The sequence below is a fragment of the Argiope bruennichi genome, chromosome 9 (assembly GCF_947563725.1).
Source record: "Argiope bruennichi chromosome 9, qqArgBrue1.1, whole genome shotgun sequence".
Classification (NCBI taxonomy): domain Eukaryota; kingdom Metazoa; phylum Arthropoda; class Arachnida; order Araneae; family Araneidae; genus Argiope; species Argiope bruennichi.
Window position 1 is genome coordinate 95,877,399 of NC_079159.1, and position 20,778 is coordinate 95,898,176.

Here is a 20,778-nt window from a genome sequence, read left to right on the forward strand (position 1 = left end):
CATACTTTTGAAGTAAGCTCACTTTCAATCACCAAGAAATTTTATCTCTTAAAATTTTGATCTCAAAAAAACCAATTTACATAAACGCTTTCTTCAAATTTTTCTTTGTTCATTGAAGATTTTGATATTTATTAACTCTGACATTAGGGGATGACAGCCTTTGCTGATAAAAATTGATAGTTATCCATTTTAATAATAATAATCTGTTATTGCTCTGACTCTACAAACTCAATTTAAATGTCAAAAATAACTTTGAAAATATTAATTTATAAATTTTAAACAATATTTATTAGTTGTTATTTAACCCCTTAAAAGGCTATTTTTTCTTGTCATGGTATAATAAAATATTTTTAGGGTTGAGATTGGTTTAAAAAAAGAGATTATTTTAACTTATTAGATATATTTAATTTGATTAATTGACTAATTTGGATAATTAATAATTAAGTAACAAATCCAGACATACCATTTTATGTGAGATAAGGAAGTAATATATTGTTACGAATCTGCGATGCGGCTTTCCAGCATAGTTGGTTCCATGGGAGGTCCCAGAGCTTGGCGACGAATTTGGCGCCAAAATAGATTATACCCGAAACATCGAGAATTTTCCCGAGCCGTCCAGTAGGAACGGAGATACGCCTCGAACGTTCCTGATTGGTTGAGAAGCTTCTAGCCCCGCCTCCTTAGACCTATAAAAGAAAGCTGCCGGGCAGTCGCGAACCAGATCGGCGAGTTGTAGTTGGAAGAAACAGAGTGAAGAGTAGTCGGAATCGACAGCAAGAACTGGCCTTCCAGAGATTAGCGGAGCAGCGACGAAGTCAAGTGAGTGCTGAATTAAGTTGTGCGCTACGGTCTGCATTAGAGTCTGTTGTGTGATGTTGTCTGCACGTCTCGGCTGAAGATAATCGTGTGCTGTATATAGTTGTCGTCTTTGTGCTGTCCTGTGTGTCTTCGTGTAAATAAACGTCGTTGTTTCATTTTCTACTGCCGCCTGCTGATTGAGTGTCCCCCACACCATATAACTCCCACTATCCAAACGAACCCCGGAAATTTTTGTAACAATATAATAGGAAGTATAATAAGTAAGTTTCTGTCTTGAAAAATTTGTCAACAACGATTGATGAATTTGGTGGGAAGCATACTTCCCATGGCCCTAGAAAGGTTTAAATCAATCATTGTAACTGCATCCCTCCAAAAAAAATGACTTATTATTAAGTATGTCAATTTCTTTAAAAATATCAAAACATACAAATGAATACTAAACGTCTCATTCATTATTTACAAATTTTTATTCCGTATACATTTTTCAGGTACAAAAACTTTAACAAGTTGTCAATACATATAATACAGACAAAAAAATATTTAACTATAATTCAACAATAACAAAAGTTTGATGTATATTCTTTCAATAAGTCAAGGCAACGGATCCTTGTCACGTGCACAAAATACACCTTGTAAGCTGATTTCGCTTATAAAAGCTGCAAAAATTATCAAAGTGATTTATAAATCATTTTCAGCTCATATTTTTAACTTTCATTTTTATAAAACTTTAAAAAAAAGTCATTAAAGTATAAATATTTTCTCTCAGAGTTGCCCGTTTCAAAACATTTAATATAAAATCTTTAATAAAGCTGTTTAAAGAATAAGTTGATTATTTAATGTAACAGAAAATAATATTAATAAATTTTACAGCTGCACGCTTTATTTTGTCAGCATCACATCTATGGCACTTATTTCTCTCAAAGATTAATTAATAAAATCTATTCAGTAGATTTCTAGAATTCACATCACATATGTATAATCTAAATTTTCAGAATCCATGCTATACATATAACATTTTGATTAGCTAAGATGTTTTAATGCATTGTAACATTTTGATTATCTAAGATGTTTTAATGCATTTTGATTAGCTAAGATGTTTTAATGCATTGTAACATTTTGATTATCTAAGATGTTTTAATGCATTTTGATTAGCTAAGATGTTTTAATGCATTGTAACATTTTGATTATCTGAAATGTTTTAATGCATTTTGATTAGCTAAGATGTTTTAATGCATTGTAACATTTTGACTATCTAAGATGTTTTAATACATTGTAACATTTTGAAAGCATCTGATTTTTTTTTACATGTGTTTATTAGTTTTAGAATAATAAATAGAAGCTAATAATTTATTATGATATGCATCCAAGACTGAGTAATGTTTATTTGATTTTTATGTACTTAAATATTAATTTATAATAAGAGTTAGAAGGAGGGGGGGTTGAAATCTCATACATCAATCAGTCTAAAAATCCGACCATCTCGATTATCTGAATTCCTACGCTATTTCAGCTAAGATTGGTTTGGTTATATTAACGTCCCGTTTGAAGCAACACTAGGGCTATTTTGGGATGGACCCCGTCATTTTGAACCACGGTCAGATGACGAGGACGACACCTGAGCTGGCACCCCCCTCTCCACACCAGTGGTCATGACGAGTTTCATTAAGATAGCATGCATTTTCTTATTGAAAATATTCAGAGGGTGTTTTTTTTCTTTTAAAAATTCTTCAATTATTATTATATTGATATATTATTGTTTCAATATGGGAAAAATTTTGCGTGCATATCTTATGAGAAGTATATCCACATTACAAATTTTTTAAAAACCCTGCAGTCACTTTCGATTCGGAATATGGACGTCTAATTGATTTTGGAATCCATTGTGCACCTTGCTAAATATAAACAAGAGATGGTGTCAGGAAAACAAAAGATGATGTCATAGCGTGCGACGAGGTGCTGTTTGATGCCAGATAACATGTATAATTACGCTTGTCTAATAATTTGTTTTACTTCATTTTCGTAACAAAAGAATTTTTAAATCAGCATCATTTGATCATGTTTTATGTGTTTTCAAATGAAGTATGAATTAAATAAACCAAACCAATGTTCACTTCATATTGTTTGAAAACAATTTAGTCTCTATTGATAAATTATACCAAAATGCCTATGACAGTAGAATGGAAACTTTTATTTAAATAAGATACAGTACTAGCAAAGCAAAAAGTACTCCCAATAATGCAGCAAAAGTTATTATTTTAAAGTTTGGAAGTTTGTCTGTTTATATTTTGCAAGATGCATTATTTTTTTCATTCTACAAAAAGTTAGTCTATCAATATATATATATATATATATATATATATATATATATTCATTTTTTAAACAAATTCCTCGAATGATGTTTTGTGTCAGATATAATTAGCTGCATCGTTGATATTGTATTTTAAGAAGTTTTTTTTAATCGAAGATGCGTTGATATAAATGATATTAAAAAAAATTTTTAATTTCAAATTTAGTATCAGTATATCATCAGTGTTATGTTAAAATGCTGTATTCTTTATTTACATGTTTGAGAAACTTTGCACATGGACCAATCGATTTTTAATTCAACAAAATAGGATTGAAATGTAAGGCTGAAGGGGAGATGTTAACTTTATGTTAAGAAGTGTGTAGAAATTTTATACAAATTTCTATTTGAAACGAAATAATGCGATTTAAAATAGGAAAATGAGCAATGAAAAAGAAAAGTTGAAAGAGGAAAGCATATAATAAAAAATTTCGAGAAAACAATTTTCTTAATCACTACTTACAGCCTCTTTATAGAATAAAATCTACAGAAGTGACAGACGCGGTTTTCAGAACTAACAGCAATCAAACTTATCGAAAAAATATTTGTACAAGTAAGCCATATCTTCTGTCAGATTTTATGTGACCAGGGCATCGAATTTAAATTATAAATAAAAGCAAATCGCCATATGTCGTTAATGGTTCTAATTTCTAAATCAAAATGTCATAGTTTTGACATACAGCATTTTGATATAACAGTGAAGATCCATGAAGCAACAAGAAAGCATACACAATGAATGTATAAAAATGAGACCGCTCTTATTAAAATTATAAGATTCATAAAATTTTCATTAACTGTATTTCAAATGATTCATAGTTTTCTATTTTATTTTCCACAAAAATATATTTATTATTCTTATTATTATTGGCTACTCTTTTAAGAACATGTCATTATCATTCCGAATACATTTATTTACTTGGAATTTCCGTTCTTCTTCTGTATTCTGTTTTAAACCATTTTGTCAGAATGCTATATTCTGTATTCCTTTGGAATATTTCTGAAAATCGTCGATTATTCTTGAAGATTTTAGAATCCTCTTATATCTCAACTAAACAAAGAAAAATTTCAATAATCTTGTTTTTGTTTCACCTCTGGACATTAGTATGCAGTATAACTTAGCAAACAATTTTCAATTTTTTATAGGTACACACAATAAAAGACAATATTAGAATAATTCAAAAACGACAGTTCATCACAACCATGTTTGAAAGCAATAAAATTTCTCATCATGAAATAGCAGCACGTGTTCAACAAATCCATCTTGGACGTAATTCACAAAAAATCAACTTCTTTCATTTATATATAAATAAAATTAACTTCCATTTGTGCCCATAACTTATTTTGCGTACAGTATGTGAAATAAATTCAATTGTTTATAAAAAATACTTTATATTGTTGGGGTTGTAGTATAGGCTTCAAAAGTTTTATAAATTTTTACATGGTAAAATATTTTTTAAGCACTATTATCGTGAAAATGGTTCTTGAATAGAGAATTTAAAAATTATAACGATGTTTGCAGTTGGTCCCTGATTTTTTTTGAAGCCATTTGATAATCTAAAAAAATGATTTTTTTTTTTTTTTTTTTTGTGATTTTTTTTTTCTTGAAATAAAAACAGTTATTGATTTCATGCCCATATTGAAATAGTTCATTAAAATATTTTTTGACTTAATTACTTATCTCTTTGTCAGTACAGAAAAAGTGACTGCATTTCTGCATTTTCTTTTAAAAAAATCACTAATATATATATATCAAAATATTATGACAGTTTTATGCAATTTTTATCTTCTACTTCGACTATATTGTTCAATATTTTAGATAATATTTATAAACTGACACAAATTTCAAAAAAACTGAGTTGCCAAGTAAATAGCTAATATTATTAAACCATATCAAAATAACTGCACACTTTAAAATATTCCATTTAAGATTCGAGCCTTGATATAACCGCACAATTTCGTGAATGGTTATTCGAAATACGAGATGTAACAGAAAAGATGGTCTTGACATTAAGGTTGGTAAAAATAGCAATTGACTGGACATTGTAAACATAGCAATTTAATCTTACAACGAATAGTTAAAATCCAAATAGTTCATCACAAACTAGATTAGAAACTAATTTCCAAAACATTGGATTGGGCTCTTTATCTCGTCTATTACATCTCCCGAATGCTTTTAGCTCTCTTTTTTTTTCAGTGGTGTTATCTGAAAACCCTTGCTTAAGAGGCAACCAACGACTTTTATGACGATCTTGTAGCTTACATTACAGTTGTTGCTGCTGTAGTACATGAATATCTCGGGCATCTTCCCAAATATGTCTGTTAAACAACTGTGATTAAAACCGATTTTCGTTTTTCATATTCTTTGCATTAATTAAATTCCTTGTTAACTGTCCCCATTCTTCATAGTGATATATATCAAAATAGTTCTTTTTGTAACATTCTATAACCTCTGAACCATCTTTCTTGTTACACCTTTTATATTAAAATTCTAAATAACTTATCTCCAAGCAACACAAGATCTTGCTTGGAATTGTACAATATCTTTTCACTACAGGAGAATCTTAAAAATAATTTTAACGTTGTCTTCTGTTGAACGAAGTTAATTCGTTTAACGTACAAACACCATGCTATTTTTTTTTTTTTTTTTAGTTTTATATCAACATTCAAGACATTCTCGACACTGCAGTTTTTGTTTTTCATTAGAGGAAAATTTCAACACAACAACTGAATGTCTTCAGCTCTCTAAAAAGAGAGAATATTAAAAAAAATTAAACAATAACAAAAAGTCCCTGACGAAAGGATAAGGAGCAGGAAGTGAACATCACTCTGCCTCTCCCGGTGACAGTCCTTCTTCCTTGATGCTCATGTCCAAAGCTGCCTCAACGTCCGAGTGGACACCGTTGTGGACGCCGTTCTCAGTGTCTCGCGTCAGCAGCGCCCTCTGCTTGCAATGCCGCAATTCGTTGGGATGTCTCAGGAACCTGAAACGGCGCAAGAAACATCAGAGGAATTGTAAATTTTATCGCAATAATAGATATCTTTAAAAAATATTTATGTATTTGGAATATTTAAACCAGTGGGCGTGGTCTCTTCAAAACTTTCTCGCATATTTCTCCAATATAGGTCTTATTCCATCGTTGGTCCACAATGTTCAAATTTGTATTCCAAGATTTAAGAGAGATTTACTCATGATCCCATAATATCCACTCGGTACAAACTTAACTTTTTAATTATGATTTTTTTCTTGTATATCTAATTAAATAATTGTCTCTATTTGGAAAAGATGCTGTATTGATTCAATTCAGTCATAAAACACTTCAAATGTATATAGATTGGCCATTATTTTTCCATCTACAGTACACTTCCGAGTATCCGATTCGCAACCATCCGGCTTCCGTACTAGACCCAGTTTTTTTTATCGTAATTAATTGAGGAAGACAAGGCAAGGCATTGGCAACATTGCCAAGGCATCGGAAGCGGACGTCTGCTACGATACTCCTACGTGTCGTGTGCAAAATACAAGATGCGACAGGAAAAGAACAGTTCATTTTTTCATCAATGTGTAACGGACCTCAAATGTTGCCGCTGCTCCTGATTATAATGCACAGTACGTACAGAATTCGTAAATTGTTCTTGGGGTAAACTTAATGTTTTTTTTTGTAAGTATATCACAGTGAAGTATACAGAATTCATGTTAAAATGTAAACAGCTTATATCAGTTAACTTACTTTTTCTCTAATAAATTCTGGCAGTGCAGTATATAAACATAAATAAACTACCAATACAGAGCCTTCTATTTTAATTCGACGCGTTAGCGGCAACTTTTTTTATATTTCACCAGGTCGCAGTCGCGTTCACAATATAAGTGGCTTAAGATGAATGTAGGGTTTAGTACTCAATAAGAAATGAGAAAATACATATTATAACAGTGAATTTTGGTATAAAAACTTTTCTTTTGGTATTAGTGGCCGGAGAAATTAGTTCGTTGAAGTCCGGTTTATCCGCCTTTTTTGTTACCCAGCCTGTCCTTCCACCACATTAGGCCGGATACTCGGGAGTGTACTGTATTTGTAACTTCTGCGAATGATTGAATTGTGGAGTTTAAATATAAAAGTATTATAATTTAATGCAAAAAATACACACGGACACCGTAATTAGGAGATTGACGTGCCCTGTGAACGGGGCAATGTACCTGTAGCAGTGTCTCTCGCCGGGCTCCTTCTGCAGGATGCGCACCCTGTAGTAGTAGCGCAGGGCGCGGGACATCTTGTCGAAATTCATATTGAGGTGGTTCTTCTGCTTCCCCCAGAGGGCGGCGAGGCGGTGCGGATCAGTAATCTTGAAGATGCCGCGTCCCTTGTCCTTCCACACGATGCAGCACTGGTAGCGCTGCTGCGCGTCGTTCAGCAGCTGTTGCAGGAAGTCCCATAGAAGACGGACATCTGAGGAATTAAACAGCTTTTCATTATATTTATCTACAGCAACATCTTCATACTGTGCATCAATATATATTATTAATGTCCCTGTACTATAAAGGTTGAAAAGTTAGTACTGACAACTTAGTGTATACATGGCACAAAGTGGAATAAGCTGATTAGCGTCTATTTGTTATAACTTAATGAGTTAAGTTATAAATTGAAGTTATAAGTTTGTTGTAAGCATAGTACAAAATGAAATAAACGTAATTAACTTCTAGTTCATCATTGTTTTGTTATAGTTCTTGTATAGCACAGATTGGAAAGTTAACTATAGTAACTTGGTTGCATGCATGGCACAAAACAGAATCAGCATAATTAACCTCTAGTTCTTCATTATATTGTAACAGTTCTTGTTTGGCACGGGCTGGGAAGTTAACAGTGGCAACTTATAGTTTGCATGGCACAAAACAAGATCAGTGTGATTCGTTTCTAAACCATCATTATACTGTTATACTATGATCATTGTATTGTTACAGTCCCAATATTATATGGATAGGAAAGTCAAGAGTGGAAAGTTAATTTCATGCTTGGCACAAAACGAGATAAGCGTGATTCACTTCTAGATCATTATTATACTGTTACAGTTCCTGTATCGCATCGCACAAAACAGAATCAGAGTGATTAACTTCTAGTTCTTTATAATGTTACAGTTCTTATTTAACAAGGGTTGGAAAGTTAATAAAGCCAACCTAAGTGCATGCTTGGTACAAAACAGAATCAGAGGTATTAATTTCCAGTTCATTATTATATTGTTATAGTGTCTGTATTGTATGGATTGAAAAGTTAATAGTGGCAACTTATTTGCATGCAAGTACAAAAACGAATCAGCGTGATTAACTTCTAGTTCTTCATTATATTATTACAGTTCTTATTTAGCAAGGGCTGGGAAGTTAATGGTGGCAACCTAGTTGCATGCACAGATCAGCATGATCAGCCTCTAAATTCATCATTGTATTATTATAGTTTCTGTATTGCATGGATTGGAAAGTTAATAGTGGCAACTTAGTTGCATGCATGGTACAAAACAAGATTAGAGCGATTAACTTCCAGTTCTTCATTATGTTCATAAAGGCTGGGAAGTTAAAATAGAGGCATCTTAGTTGCATGCATGCACAAAACAAGATGAACGGGGTTAATTTCTAGTTCATCATTGTAATAATATAGTTTCTGTATTGTATGGATTGGAAAGTTAATAGTGGCAACTTAGTTGCATGCATGGTACAAAACAAGATTAGAGCGATTAACTTCCAGTTCTTCATTATGTTCATAAAGGCTGGGAAGTTAAAATAGAGGCATCTTAGTTGCATGCATGCACAAAACAAGATGAACGGGGTTAATTTCTAGTTCATCATTGTAATAATATAGTTTCTGTATTGTATGGATTGGAAAGTTAATAGTGGCAACTTAGTTGCATGCATGGTACAAAACAAGATTAGAGCGATTAACTTCCAGTTCTTCATTATGTTCATAAAGGCTGGGAAGTTAAAATAGAGGCATCTTAGTTGCATGCATGCACAAAACAAGATGAACGGGGTTAATTTCTAGTTCATCATTGTAATAATATAGTTTCTGTATTGTATGGATTGGAAAGTTAATAGTGGCAACTTAGTTGCATGCATGGTACAAAACAAGATTAGAGCGATTAACTTCCAGTTCGTCATTATGTTCATAAAGGCTGGAAAGTTAAAATAGAGGCACCTTAGTTGCATGCATGCAGAAAACAAGATCAACGGGGTTAATTTCTAGTTCATCATTGTAATAATATAGTTTCTGTATTGTATGGATTGTAAAGTTAATAGTGGCAACTTAGTTGCATGCATGGTACAAAACAGAATCATTGTGATTTGCTTCTAGTTTGCTTTTCAATGTTTGGATTGTTAATAATGGCAACTTAGATGCAAGACTTAAAAATGGAAACATCGTAATAACTTATAGCGTTAATTGCAATTGTAAATTATCCCTCAATAAATGGTCGTCTATCCAAATCTACGAACAGGTGATGCGTTGTCAAACATTGACCGTAGTCGGTGGTGTAAAGGTAATCAATAAGAATGTACTACAGTAGTGTGCTGCATATTCTGACAGCAAATTTGGGCTCAGGAAAATTGTATCATTAGGGTTAGTGCACCACTTAATCGAATATAAAATGCATATAAAGCATATATAGCTTTAAATTGGCAGAGCTGTGATTAAATACTCACTTTAAGTGCTTCAAAGATTTGTTGTTGATATTGCAACTCATTGATTATCATCGTATATGCTATGCTGTGTAAGATTTATAATGCTGTTACTCATACTATTGTGATTTTGCGAATTATTTCCTTAAACCTTTATTGTTTATTTTAACTGGTGCTTATTTTTCTTTCACTTAATTCACTGGCAGAATTCTCTGTATATTGATTTCCCTCAGCGTTTACGACTTCATCTTATTTTTCAAAAATATTTTTGTGCTTTACTTATATTTTGAGGTTTGTAACCGACACTTTTAGAACACCTTGTGTGCCATATATTATAAAGTTACACTATCTGAATGTCTTCTCGAGAGGAGGGAGGTGGATTCGCAAGGTATCTTCCTTAATGCAACAGAATTCGTCATCCTGATCAAAATTCTAACATAAATATCCACTTTTAAAGTTACATTGTTTTTCACCCTCATAACTTACTTATTTTTTCTGAAGAATTTCCTATTTCTCCGAACTGAGATAGGTGACGGATGTCTGGAGTAGAGACGGCCTGCTTGGAATTATTCTGAACTCCATCTGTGAAATAATGCATAAAAATTCAACATAATATTTAAAAAAAAATGTAACGCAATTATCAACGAATTCACAAAATTAGATTTTATGTTCATTTATTTGCGGAAGGGTAATAAATGTACATAATTTTAAATACAATAAAAAAATTAACATATGACAATATGAAAAGGATATGATTTACAATTTTCTGTAATTCTGTTCACTTTTTCTGATTTCATGTAACTGCCATTCATATTGAAGCATTTCTCATAATATTGAATCAGTCTGAAAATTCTGGTATCACAGAACGCTGGCAAATCCTTTCAGGTAGTTGTCATTCCGATCACTGAGGAGCCTGTTCATTGTTCCAAACAGATAAAACTCTGAGGGTGCTATGTCTGGGCTATATGGCGGATGTTCTAAAACTTTTCAACCGAATCCTTTCTCCCTCCTCTCCCATTCATGCAAACAACCTAACTCTGACGATGACGTCAGACAGAGGACTGGGACTGTATTTTCAAACTGATCTATCGGAGGACAAATGCCTTACGTGAATGACAGTTATAATGGAAAGTAATAAATTTATAATACTTCCATTTCTGTTTCATATTGTTATTCATTGAATTTTTTATTATGTCCAATCACTCACGAATAAACAAATAGATAACTTCTATTGGGTTTCAAAATTAAATAGAGATCTGCAATTATGGTGAGAAAACCTTGTATAAGATTTAATTCTTTCTATTTGCATTTTTAAGTTATGATGCACATGGGTTGAAAGATAGATAGATTTTCCATTGATGAATTTCGTCCAAACTTTAACAGAAATCTAAATTTTTTCAATCGGTCGCATTTTCTTTTTGCATATCTTAATTGCGAGAAAGTGACATAAAGCATCTCTCTTAAATTTTCAAACTCTATTTTCCAACATTTGGTAATGGCGCCCAGGGCACGTGCCCTGTCTGCCTTACAGAACCGTCCTATACTAAACTCAGTATACCTGGATGGGACCTTTTAGATATGGGACTCAAACGGAGTATTTTGTCATATTGGACAAAGACCAGTCTTGTTCATTCACATAAAATAAACATACAGTTGCTAATATCATTTGAATTTGTGATATAGTCCTAAATTAGATATTGCTATGATGTGAAAAATACATATTACAAACTAGTATAAAACTGGAAACAAAACAGTATTGAGATCATTAGAACAAGATATAACTGCTCTAAAATTTCGTAGTTGGATACTGATTGGTTTGTTGGTTTTTTTTATTTATTTATTTGCCACAATAGCCATTTTTTCCATACCAATTAAATGGTAAAAAAAAAGCCAATCCATGTAAAATCGTAAGAAGTTTTCTTTAAAATTTATACGTCAAATCTCAATCCCACGGAGGGGGAGGGGGCACGTCGTAATTGAGGATGAGAAGCTTCTAGCATGGTGGTTGGTTCTCTCCACCCCTGTGGGTACACAAAAAGGTGGGGATCTGGCTCCTCACATCGATGACAGAACGTACTTCCTTAGGGACTGGTTATACCGTGGCCAGTGAAGGTCCTCAGGACTCAACCACAGTTCGCGCCAGTGTTGCTGTTGCGGCGGTCCGGTCATTCAAGTTTTTCTATGTGTCTTTCGGTGGGTCGCAGTAATCAGTTTGTGATACGTCAAATCTCAGACGTAAAAACATATTAAATCGAAAAATTAATAAATAAATAATAATTATGAAAAATTGTTTTGATATATAAAATAAAGTAAAATTTGAAATCGATTAAAAAAAGGTATAAAAATGTTAAAAAAATTAATTGCCACAAAAACACTAAAATATAGTATGAAGATATTTATCTGCTAGCAGTTGAAAACAAAGAATCGAACACACCGAATGACTGTGAAGTAAGGGTCAGTGAAGAGTGGCCACTTACCGGCGATGCAGCCTCTTTCTGGACTCCTATCTGTGTCATCTATGGGTGGGGGTGGGCTGCTGGCCGTCGTGCTGTCGACGTCGCTGCCATTCAGATGGCTGACAGCCACCTGTGCATGCTCGCTTTCGTGCACCACGTGACCCATGCTGTGGAAGTCGCTGCTGATGGACCGTGGCCATGCACTGCCCATGCGAGACGGGAAGGCACTGTTACCTGTTCCAAGAACACATTCGATAAATATCTCCATTAGAACAAGATGTCCAACACAATTGTTGCGATACCTTCATTATAGTGTACGCGGTGGCCGGGTGGTTCGCCTTTGGGACTGGAGGGTACCAAGTTCGAGACCTGATTCCCCCAAAGAATCATCATGTAATCGGGTCTGATGCATATTAAATCTGTTAGAGCAAAATGCCCTCCAGCTGGTGTGCTGCTGAAAATTTGGAGAGAGGGGCAGCCAGTTTGGGCATCTTCCTCGTCATTTGATCGCTGTTCAAAATTACGAGGTCCATCCTTATATAGTCTTAGTGTTGCTTTAAAAAAATGGGACGTTAATGTAGGAAAGTGCCAGTAGTATTCGACGAGTCAAATTTGGCCTATCTTGCATACTGATCTTTAAAACGCGTGGTAGCAAGTTATTCCTTTCTTTTTTTTGGGGGGGGGAGGCAGGGAGTAGCTTCTGTTGGGTCGGTTTTTTCTTTTTAGTTACAATGCCTCCAAGAGAAAGCATCCTTATATATGGGAATGGAAAGTTTCAGGCTTAATGTTTGGTTCTCACATCAATGTTGGGAATAAAAAAAAATATATATGTATAGTCGAGTTACCTTTACTCTAATGACGAGAACATCCTTCAGATACCTTTGATGGCCATCAGGAATTTCCATGTAATTTCAACGTGGATCATTTAACTATTTCGATTGCTTTAGAAAGATGGTGGTATCGCTGATATGGTTTATAATGACATAACGGCATAAAAAATGTTAATAAAATTAAATTTTACATCAAATTGTATCTAATTCGATGAATTGCATTTATTTGTTACTACTCCTCGCCGGCGTTCTGTAATTGTGTTAAAAATTTAAATGCAAAAGGCGAAAATGTTCAAAAAAGGCGCAGAATTAGTGACCCGATTTCACCACGGTAAAACTGAATGCAAGTTCAAAAATATAAAATGATAGATAAACTGTAAAATGAATACTGTAATAGAGCAGATTGTTTCGAACAACATGTTAAACAAAGTACATTCATGATTATTTTTTTATTTAAATGGCCAGTTCATATATAGGTAAAACTAAAAAAATATTCATATAATATCAGATATATTAAAATATATATCCAAAAAAATAAAATTTTACAATAAATAAACAAAAAAAAACTGCCGAGGGAAGCTTGGTTTTCCAGATATTATAGTAGATAAGCAGATACTTATCAAAAACTAGAATATACAGAAACTAAGAATGGTAAGAAAAATTGTACTCGAATTGTACTTTTCGATAATTTATTATTAAATTATACTTGGTGTTTATTGTTTAATTTTTTTTATTTGATGTAATTATACGAAATCGCGAAATAAAAATTTTTTTTAAAAAAACCCGTTACAGAGTATGTCATATAAAAAAAATGCATATTGCCATTCTGATAAAAAGCGCTTTAATGCAAAAAATGAATGTTATATGGAAATGAAAGCAGTAAAAAGCTATTTCAATTCTGTTATATTTTTTAGAGTACGTCTCTCCATATTACAAACCAGGGAAAAAAAAAAACTTAAAGCATTTCGCAATGTTATTCTCTTTCTTTTTTTTTTTTTTTTTTTTACCTCAAATTTAGAAGTTTTGCTGCGATGTTTTTTTATTGTCATCGCTCTTTTTTAAGACTGGTGAGTCTGGAATGAATTGATCGTCGCCCAATTGCATTTCAGTGGGTGGTTCGATAGCGGATATGGAGAGCACGAGCTCCATCTAGCGGAATTCGAGATGTTTATCTAAGAACGGTCAGATAAAAAAAAAATAATTACTTCAATCGATATAAAAATCGAAATTGAATCACCGAAAAATAACAGTTTATTCTTCAAAAACTAAAAATTTTTGCCTTTTTCCACCCTGTGTTTAAAAGTATGTACTAGTGGTAATGTACTGGTTTTTCATACAATTTTAAATATTCATCATTTCATGTAAGCATCTCGAGAGTTAAATAATTACCAGTTAAACGTATCAGTAAGGAAATGAAATGTATTAGTCTGAGACTTTTTTTGAAGGAAATTAAATGTATCAGTCCGAGACTTTTTTTTTTTTTGAAGGAAATTAAATGTATGAGTCCAAGACTTTTAATGCAGGAAATTAAAACAGTTTGTTACTAAAATTCTTTCCGAAATTTGGAAACTTAATATCTGTTCTCAACTTGACATTAATTCAGGTATTTAAATAAAATTTCCTTTTATGTTATTTCCTTTTATAGTGAAAATTTCTCAATACGTCTCAATACATTTTATTTTAAATCTTAATATGTGAGTACTGTCTTTTTATTATGACATATATTTTAAAATATATAAATAAACACTTATTTCACTTTATAATTATGTAGGTGTAATTTTTATTTATTGGGATAGTGGTGTTGATATTTACCGAGAAAGCGCAGAATATTCGATCCACATTTTAAATCTTTATAGTTGATTTCATATGATATAAAAAAGTAAATTTATATTATAATAAATCTTCTAGATCGAATTCAGCTAATTTCAAACTATGGCCATTTTGGTAATATGAGGCATGATGCTGTGTGCATCATCTTTAAATTCCAAATGGTGGTAAAATAATTATAAAATGATTTGGCGATTATTTATTAGTTTAAAATGGGGAATGCTATTATTGTGGAATGTAATATGTGAAAAGAAATAAATGATTAAATATTTTGAAGAGACTCGCTAAGCTCATTAGAAAAATGCGATTGAATTTAAACAGTGAAAGTGACAGCAGAACACAAGTCACATAAGAAGAATATTTTAAGAAACTGTGTTCCCAGACAGACATTATATTATAAGTGATTTTACTATTTTAAGAAGATCTAAAATATACAAATGCATCAAAATCTAATTATTGTTTTCTCTATCTATTACTTAGCACATAATCAAGTGATAATAATGCAGTTTCAATAAAAATGATTTTGTACGAACTATTTATTTCCCTTTTCATTATAACTGTTATCGTCACAATTTAACATGTTAACATCCATGCGACTCGCCTGTGATTTTTCATCTACTATCTAATTAGAAGATCCTTTTTGTTTAAAGGAAGAACAGAAGAGAATGTACAGAAGGAATTACTTAATTATATAGAAAGCCCAAATTGCAGGCGCGAGTCATAGCACCAAATGTGAGAAAGGGATCATCCAATAGATTTGAAAGAAATTAATAACTACACATTAAACAAACTACTAAACTGACACTCGCCAACATTTGGCGAGAAATCTCACCTTTTTCTTGTGTTGCGTGCTGCAAGAGGGAGGCGGACACGTTATTGGCGTAGGAAGAAGGGACATCTTTCGGCTTCTCCTTGCCGGGGAGCAGGATCTGCAGGGCATTGTAGAGGATGTCCCCGCTCCTGGGAGAACGATCGCAGAAGTCAGACTTCTTCAGGAGACACAGACCGCGACCTGAAATACAGTCGCACTGCTGAATTGACAGTAATATGGGATATGATAAAAAGCGAATAGTTAAAAGAAATTAGAAGGAGTAGTATTATTGAAGCTTGCTAACACACCCTCTTATAAAAGTGTTATCCCACCTCCCACCCTCCCCCGCATAAAAGTGTTCGTGAACACAATGGATTCTCATATTTTGAAGTTCACATGTAAAGGTTCTACGCTTTGTATAATTGTATAGAAAACCGGCCTTTGTATATTAAGATATTCAACTAGGTTAAAACATGAATTTGAATGAAAATCCGCATTTTTATTTCTTTACAGTTTTAAAAAAAAATAAGTACGTTTCTTTTTCCAGTGATGTCTTTATTTTGTGTCTATGTCAATTAGAAGCCAAGTTATAACAAACGATTGACATATAAATGATGCTTATTTTTAAATATTTAAAAACTTTGAATAAACTGAAGAATAAGTTTTTTCATAATTCTACTGTATGAGTACGGTCATGTCATCTCAAAAAAATAATCAAGATATCTTAATGAAATTTATAATTAGTTTTATTTATGCAGAATGTAATGAAAAATATATTTAATGTTGAATGCTTTAAAAGTGAATTTATGATTGTTTAATGTAAATATTGTTAAAAAAAATTACAAAATTTCATAGACAACTTCATATATTACACAACAAAATTTTACTCTTGAATATAATTTTTAAATAATAGTTAGCTACACACTAAGATATATTACACATGCAATGTTGCAAAGAAAAACGGGAAAATCTTTTTTTTCTCTAGAACAATCCTAGTTTTTCTAAAAAAATGCTAAAACTTATATCAAGCCAGCACAGATGTCGTCCTCGTCATCTGACTATGGTTCAAAGTGACGAGGTCCGTCCCAAAATAGCTCTAGTGTTGCTTTAAAACGGGTATATAATTAAACTAAATTAAACCAAAATGTGTCTTTGAACTCAGGGTGAGCTGAAATATGGAAATTCTTCATAATCCCTAATTCGAATTTTTTTTTTTTTTTTTTTTTTTTTTTGACGATTACAAAGCCTTCTTCGTATAGAAAAAAAGTAAAAAAAAAAAAAAAAAAAAAAGGAAGATTTAAATTTTTTTTTAGCGAAACTTTGATAATATTCTTGGCTTGATTCGTCTGCATTAATAATATATTTTTTAAATAATTAACTTTTAAATGTTGTCACTATATATCTATATATTGCACACTCATAAAAAAGTATTATCTCTAAAAGTCATATCTTGGACTCAATTCTGGATTACACTCGATGTGTTCCGATGATATTGCGTTGCAACACATGAATTAATCCAATAAATACTGTTGTAAAATATAATTAAATATAATTTGAAAAAATAATAAAATTATAGGAATAAATTGTAGAAAAATAAAACTGATTCCATTAAAAAAATAATTTTAGAATATAAAAGTGTTATAAAAACAAATTTTGCACTATGATATATTGAACAAAACTGTTAACATTTCTATAAATTTTAATTAAAAATTTAAATACAGTTTTAAGACAACTTTTCCTATCAAGTATTTACTATCGATGAAATAACTATTCGGAACTTTAGCTCTATGTCCGATGATTGTCCACGTAGAATGATTGGAGTGATTTTTTTTTCCTTATCATACATGATGCAGTTTACAGATAATATGTCAACCTATAAACATTATAAAGATTTTTGTAAAAAATCGAATACTTTGCTTAAAATTAAAAATATTAACCAATAATACTGATGCACATTTCATGATAACTCATAGATAAAATAAAAGGAAAATTCTCTGATTGTAAATTACAAGCTGCATTGATTAATTCAGAGACCTAAGAATATCTATTAATGGATTTATTTTCTGCTGATATTCTGGTTAAAGGAAATGAATGCAGTTGATTCAGATATTCATTAAAACAACATTAGAAGGAAAATATCAAATAATATTTATTTTTCCTCAGTAAAAAGTGCTTTTCCCAAAGTCAAAAGTATAAAAATAATAATTTTTTTTATCTAAAACTGATCTTGGTGTCTTGAGGGAAGTTTAATTTCTAAACAATAATTCATCTTTCTTCAAATGATACTTGACAAAATTTATAGGCAAAACTCATTTTAAAAACATTATCATGTCAAAATATTAGATCTTTAAAAATAATCTCGGCAGCAATTGATGCCTAGAATAAATTCGGACTCAAGCTGACAATTTATAGTAGCACAACAGCCATGCAATATAAACAAACAAGTGAAACAGTCTTCGTATCAAGAAATATCAAGCACTGAGATATCAGGACGCAGTCTTGGCGAATAATTCGATAAAAATGGCGAAACATTTGGCACTGTTTTACACTAATAAAATAAAAAGCTTTTAAATATATAATTATATTACCAAAAACATATGCATTGATATCGATTATCCTTTCATTCAATCATTCAGTTACCACGTCGAAAGTGCTAAGAAGATATAAATCCGTAGACTAATGTAGTAGATGAACGTGGACTTTTAATAATTTTTTTAGACTAATGTAGCAGTAGTGATCTTAATGTAGATTAATGTAAGATTTTTAATGATTTTAATGTAGTCTAATATAATAGATAAACATAGACTTTAAAAAAATTTTTTAGACTAACGTAGTAGTAGTGATTTTAATATAGACTAATATACGAGTTTTAAGGATTGTAATATAGACTAATGTAGCAGAGAGATTTTAATGTAGACTAATGTAAGACTTTTTAATGGTTTTAATGTATACTAATGTAGTAGATAAGCGTAGACTTTTAATAATTCTTTCAGACTGATGTAGCAGTAGTGATTTTTATGTAGATTAATGTAAGACTTTTAATGATTTTAATGTAGATTAATGTAAGACTTTTAATGATTTTAATGTAGACTAATGTAGTAGATAAGCTTAGACTTTTAATGATTTTAATGTAGACTAATGTAGTAGATAAGCGTAGACTTTTAATGATTTTTTTAGACTATTGTAATAGTAATGATTTGAATGTAGTAGATAAGCGTAGACTTTTAATGATTTTTTAGGCTATTGTAATAGTAATGATTTTAATGTAGTAGATAAGCGTAGACTTTTAATGATTTTTTAGACTATTGTAATAGTAATGATTTTAATGTAGATTAATGTAAGACTTTTAATGATTTTAATGTAGACTAATGTAGTAGATAAGCGTAGACTTTTAATGATTTTTTTAGACTATTGTAATAGTAATCATTTTAATGTAGATTAATGTAAGACTTTTAATGATTTTAATGTAGACTAATGTAAAAGATATAGACTTTTAATGATTTTTTAAAACTGATGTAGTAATAGGGATTTTAATGTAGACTAATGTAGTAGATAAGTGTAGACTTTTAATGAGTTTTTAGACTAATGTAGTAGATAAGCTACATTTAGTTAATGATGTTTTAGACTATTGTAATAGTAATGATTTTAATGTAGATTAATGTAAGACTTTTAATGATTTTAATGTAGACTAATGTAAAAGATAAACATAGACTTTGAATGATTTTTTTAAAACTGATGTAGTAGTAAGGATTTTAATGTAGACTAATGTAGTAGATAAGTGTAGACTTTTAATGAGTTTTTAGACTAATGTAGTAGATAAGTGTAGACTTTTAATGAGTTTTTAGACTAATGTAGTAGATAAGCTACATTTAGTTAATGATGTTTTAGACTATTGTAATAGTAATGATTTTAATGTAGATTAATGTAAGACTTTTAATGATTTTAATATAGATTAATGTAAGACTTTTAATGATTTTAATGTAGACTAATGTAAAAGACATAGACTTTTAATGATTTTTTAAAACTGATGTAGTAGTAGGGATTTTAATGTAGACTAATGTAGTAGATAAGTGTAGACTTTTAATGAGTTTTTAGACTAATGTAGTAGATAAGCGTAGATTTTAATGTAGACTATTGTAAGACTTTGAATTATTTTAATGTAGTCTTATGTAGTAGATAAGCACAGACTTTTGATGATTTTTTTAAACTGATGTAGTAGTAAAGATTTTAATGTAGACTAATATAAGACTTTTAATGTTTTTAATGCAGACGAATGTAGTAGATGTGCGTATAGTTTTAATTATTTTTTTTTATATTGTAATGTACGTAAACTTTTTACTTGCGTTACGTCTAGTGATCAATTATTAGTTAATGCGTAAAGATTTACAATATCACGTTCAAGACAGTGAAATAATAGACAAATTAGATCACAAATTCAAGCTGTCAAATACAACCGAATTTAGTAATACGGTTAAATTGCCAATGCAAATGGATATACTGAGAGCTTTAAAAATGATTTGTTTTTGATTGAGGAAAACTTGTTTGAATCGTGACAAAACTTTCTTGCAATTTAGTCACGCAACCACTCATTTGATATCAGTTGTCAACCAAAACACAACCGGATTGATTGAAATTCTCCATTTACTATTTGAAATGTTCTTTCAGGGAAACATCATTAGCAATCCTCATGATGGAAGTTTTATTATTCTTATACGGTAAGTTGTCGCTTATCAAAGGAAATTGATTAGGAAAGGAATAGGTGAAATTGGGTTTTGAAAAAGAAATAACATGGATATTCAAATGGATTGATAAACCAATAAATATATAATTATATTACCAAAAACGTATACATCGAAATCGATTGTTCTGTCATTCAATCAATGACCACGTCGAAAGTGAGAAGAGGATATCAATGCTATTCCCTCCCTTCCCAGACGCCAGTTTTGAGGGCAGTCATAATGACAAAAATATGAATACATTTATTTCATCTTTTTAACGCAAATAAGGCTTGGGATGGAAACAAAAGTCATGCCTAT

The 20,778-nt window shown here is 31.2% G+C and overlaps 1 protein-coding gene across 5 annotated transcripts in view; it reads right to left on the reverse strand.

Annotated features, from left to right (window-relative positions):
* Nucleotides 1–1,267: 1,267 nt before the first annotated feature.
* LOC129983619 (ets DNA-binding protein pokkuri-like) overlaps nt 1,268–20,778 on the reverse strand; it is an 85,957-nt gene continuing 66,446 nt past the window's right edge. For all 5 annotated transcript variants that reach the window (XM_056093152.1, XM_056093154.1, XM_056093155.1 and 2 more), the window contains exons 4-8: nt 15,764–15,943; nt 12,296–12,508; nt 10,305–10,400; nt 7,356–7,605; nt 1,268–6,144 (exon numbers count right to left, since the gene is read on the reverse strand). In XM_056093152.1, the coding sequence (XP_055949127.1) occupies nt 5,985–6,144; nt 7,356–7,605; nt 10,305–10,400; nt 12,296–12,508; nt 15,764–15,943 (899 nt within the window). In that variant the 3' untranslated portion in view covers nt 1,268–5,984. The remainder of the gene's footprint in view (nt 6,145–7,355; nt 7,606–10,304; nt 10,401–12,295; nt 12,509–15,763; nt 15,944–20,778) is intronic.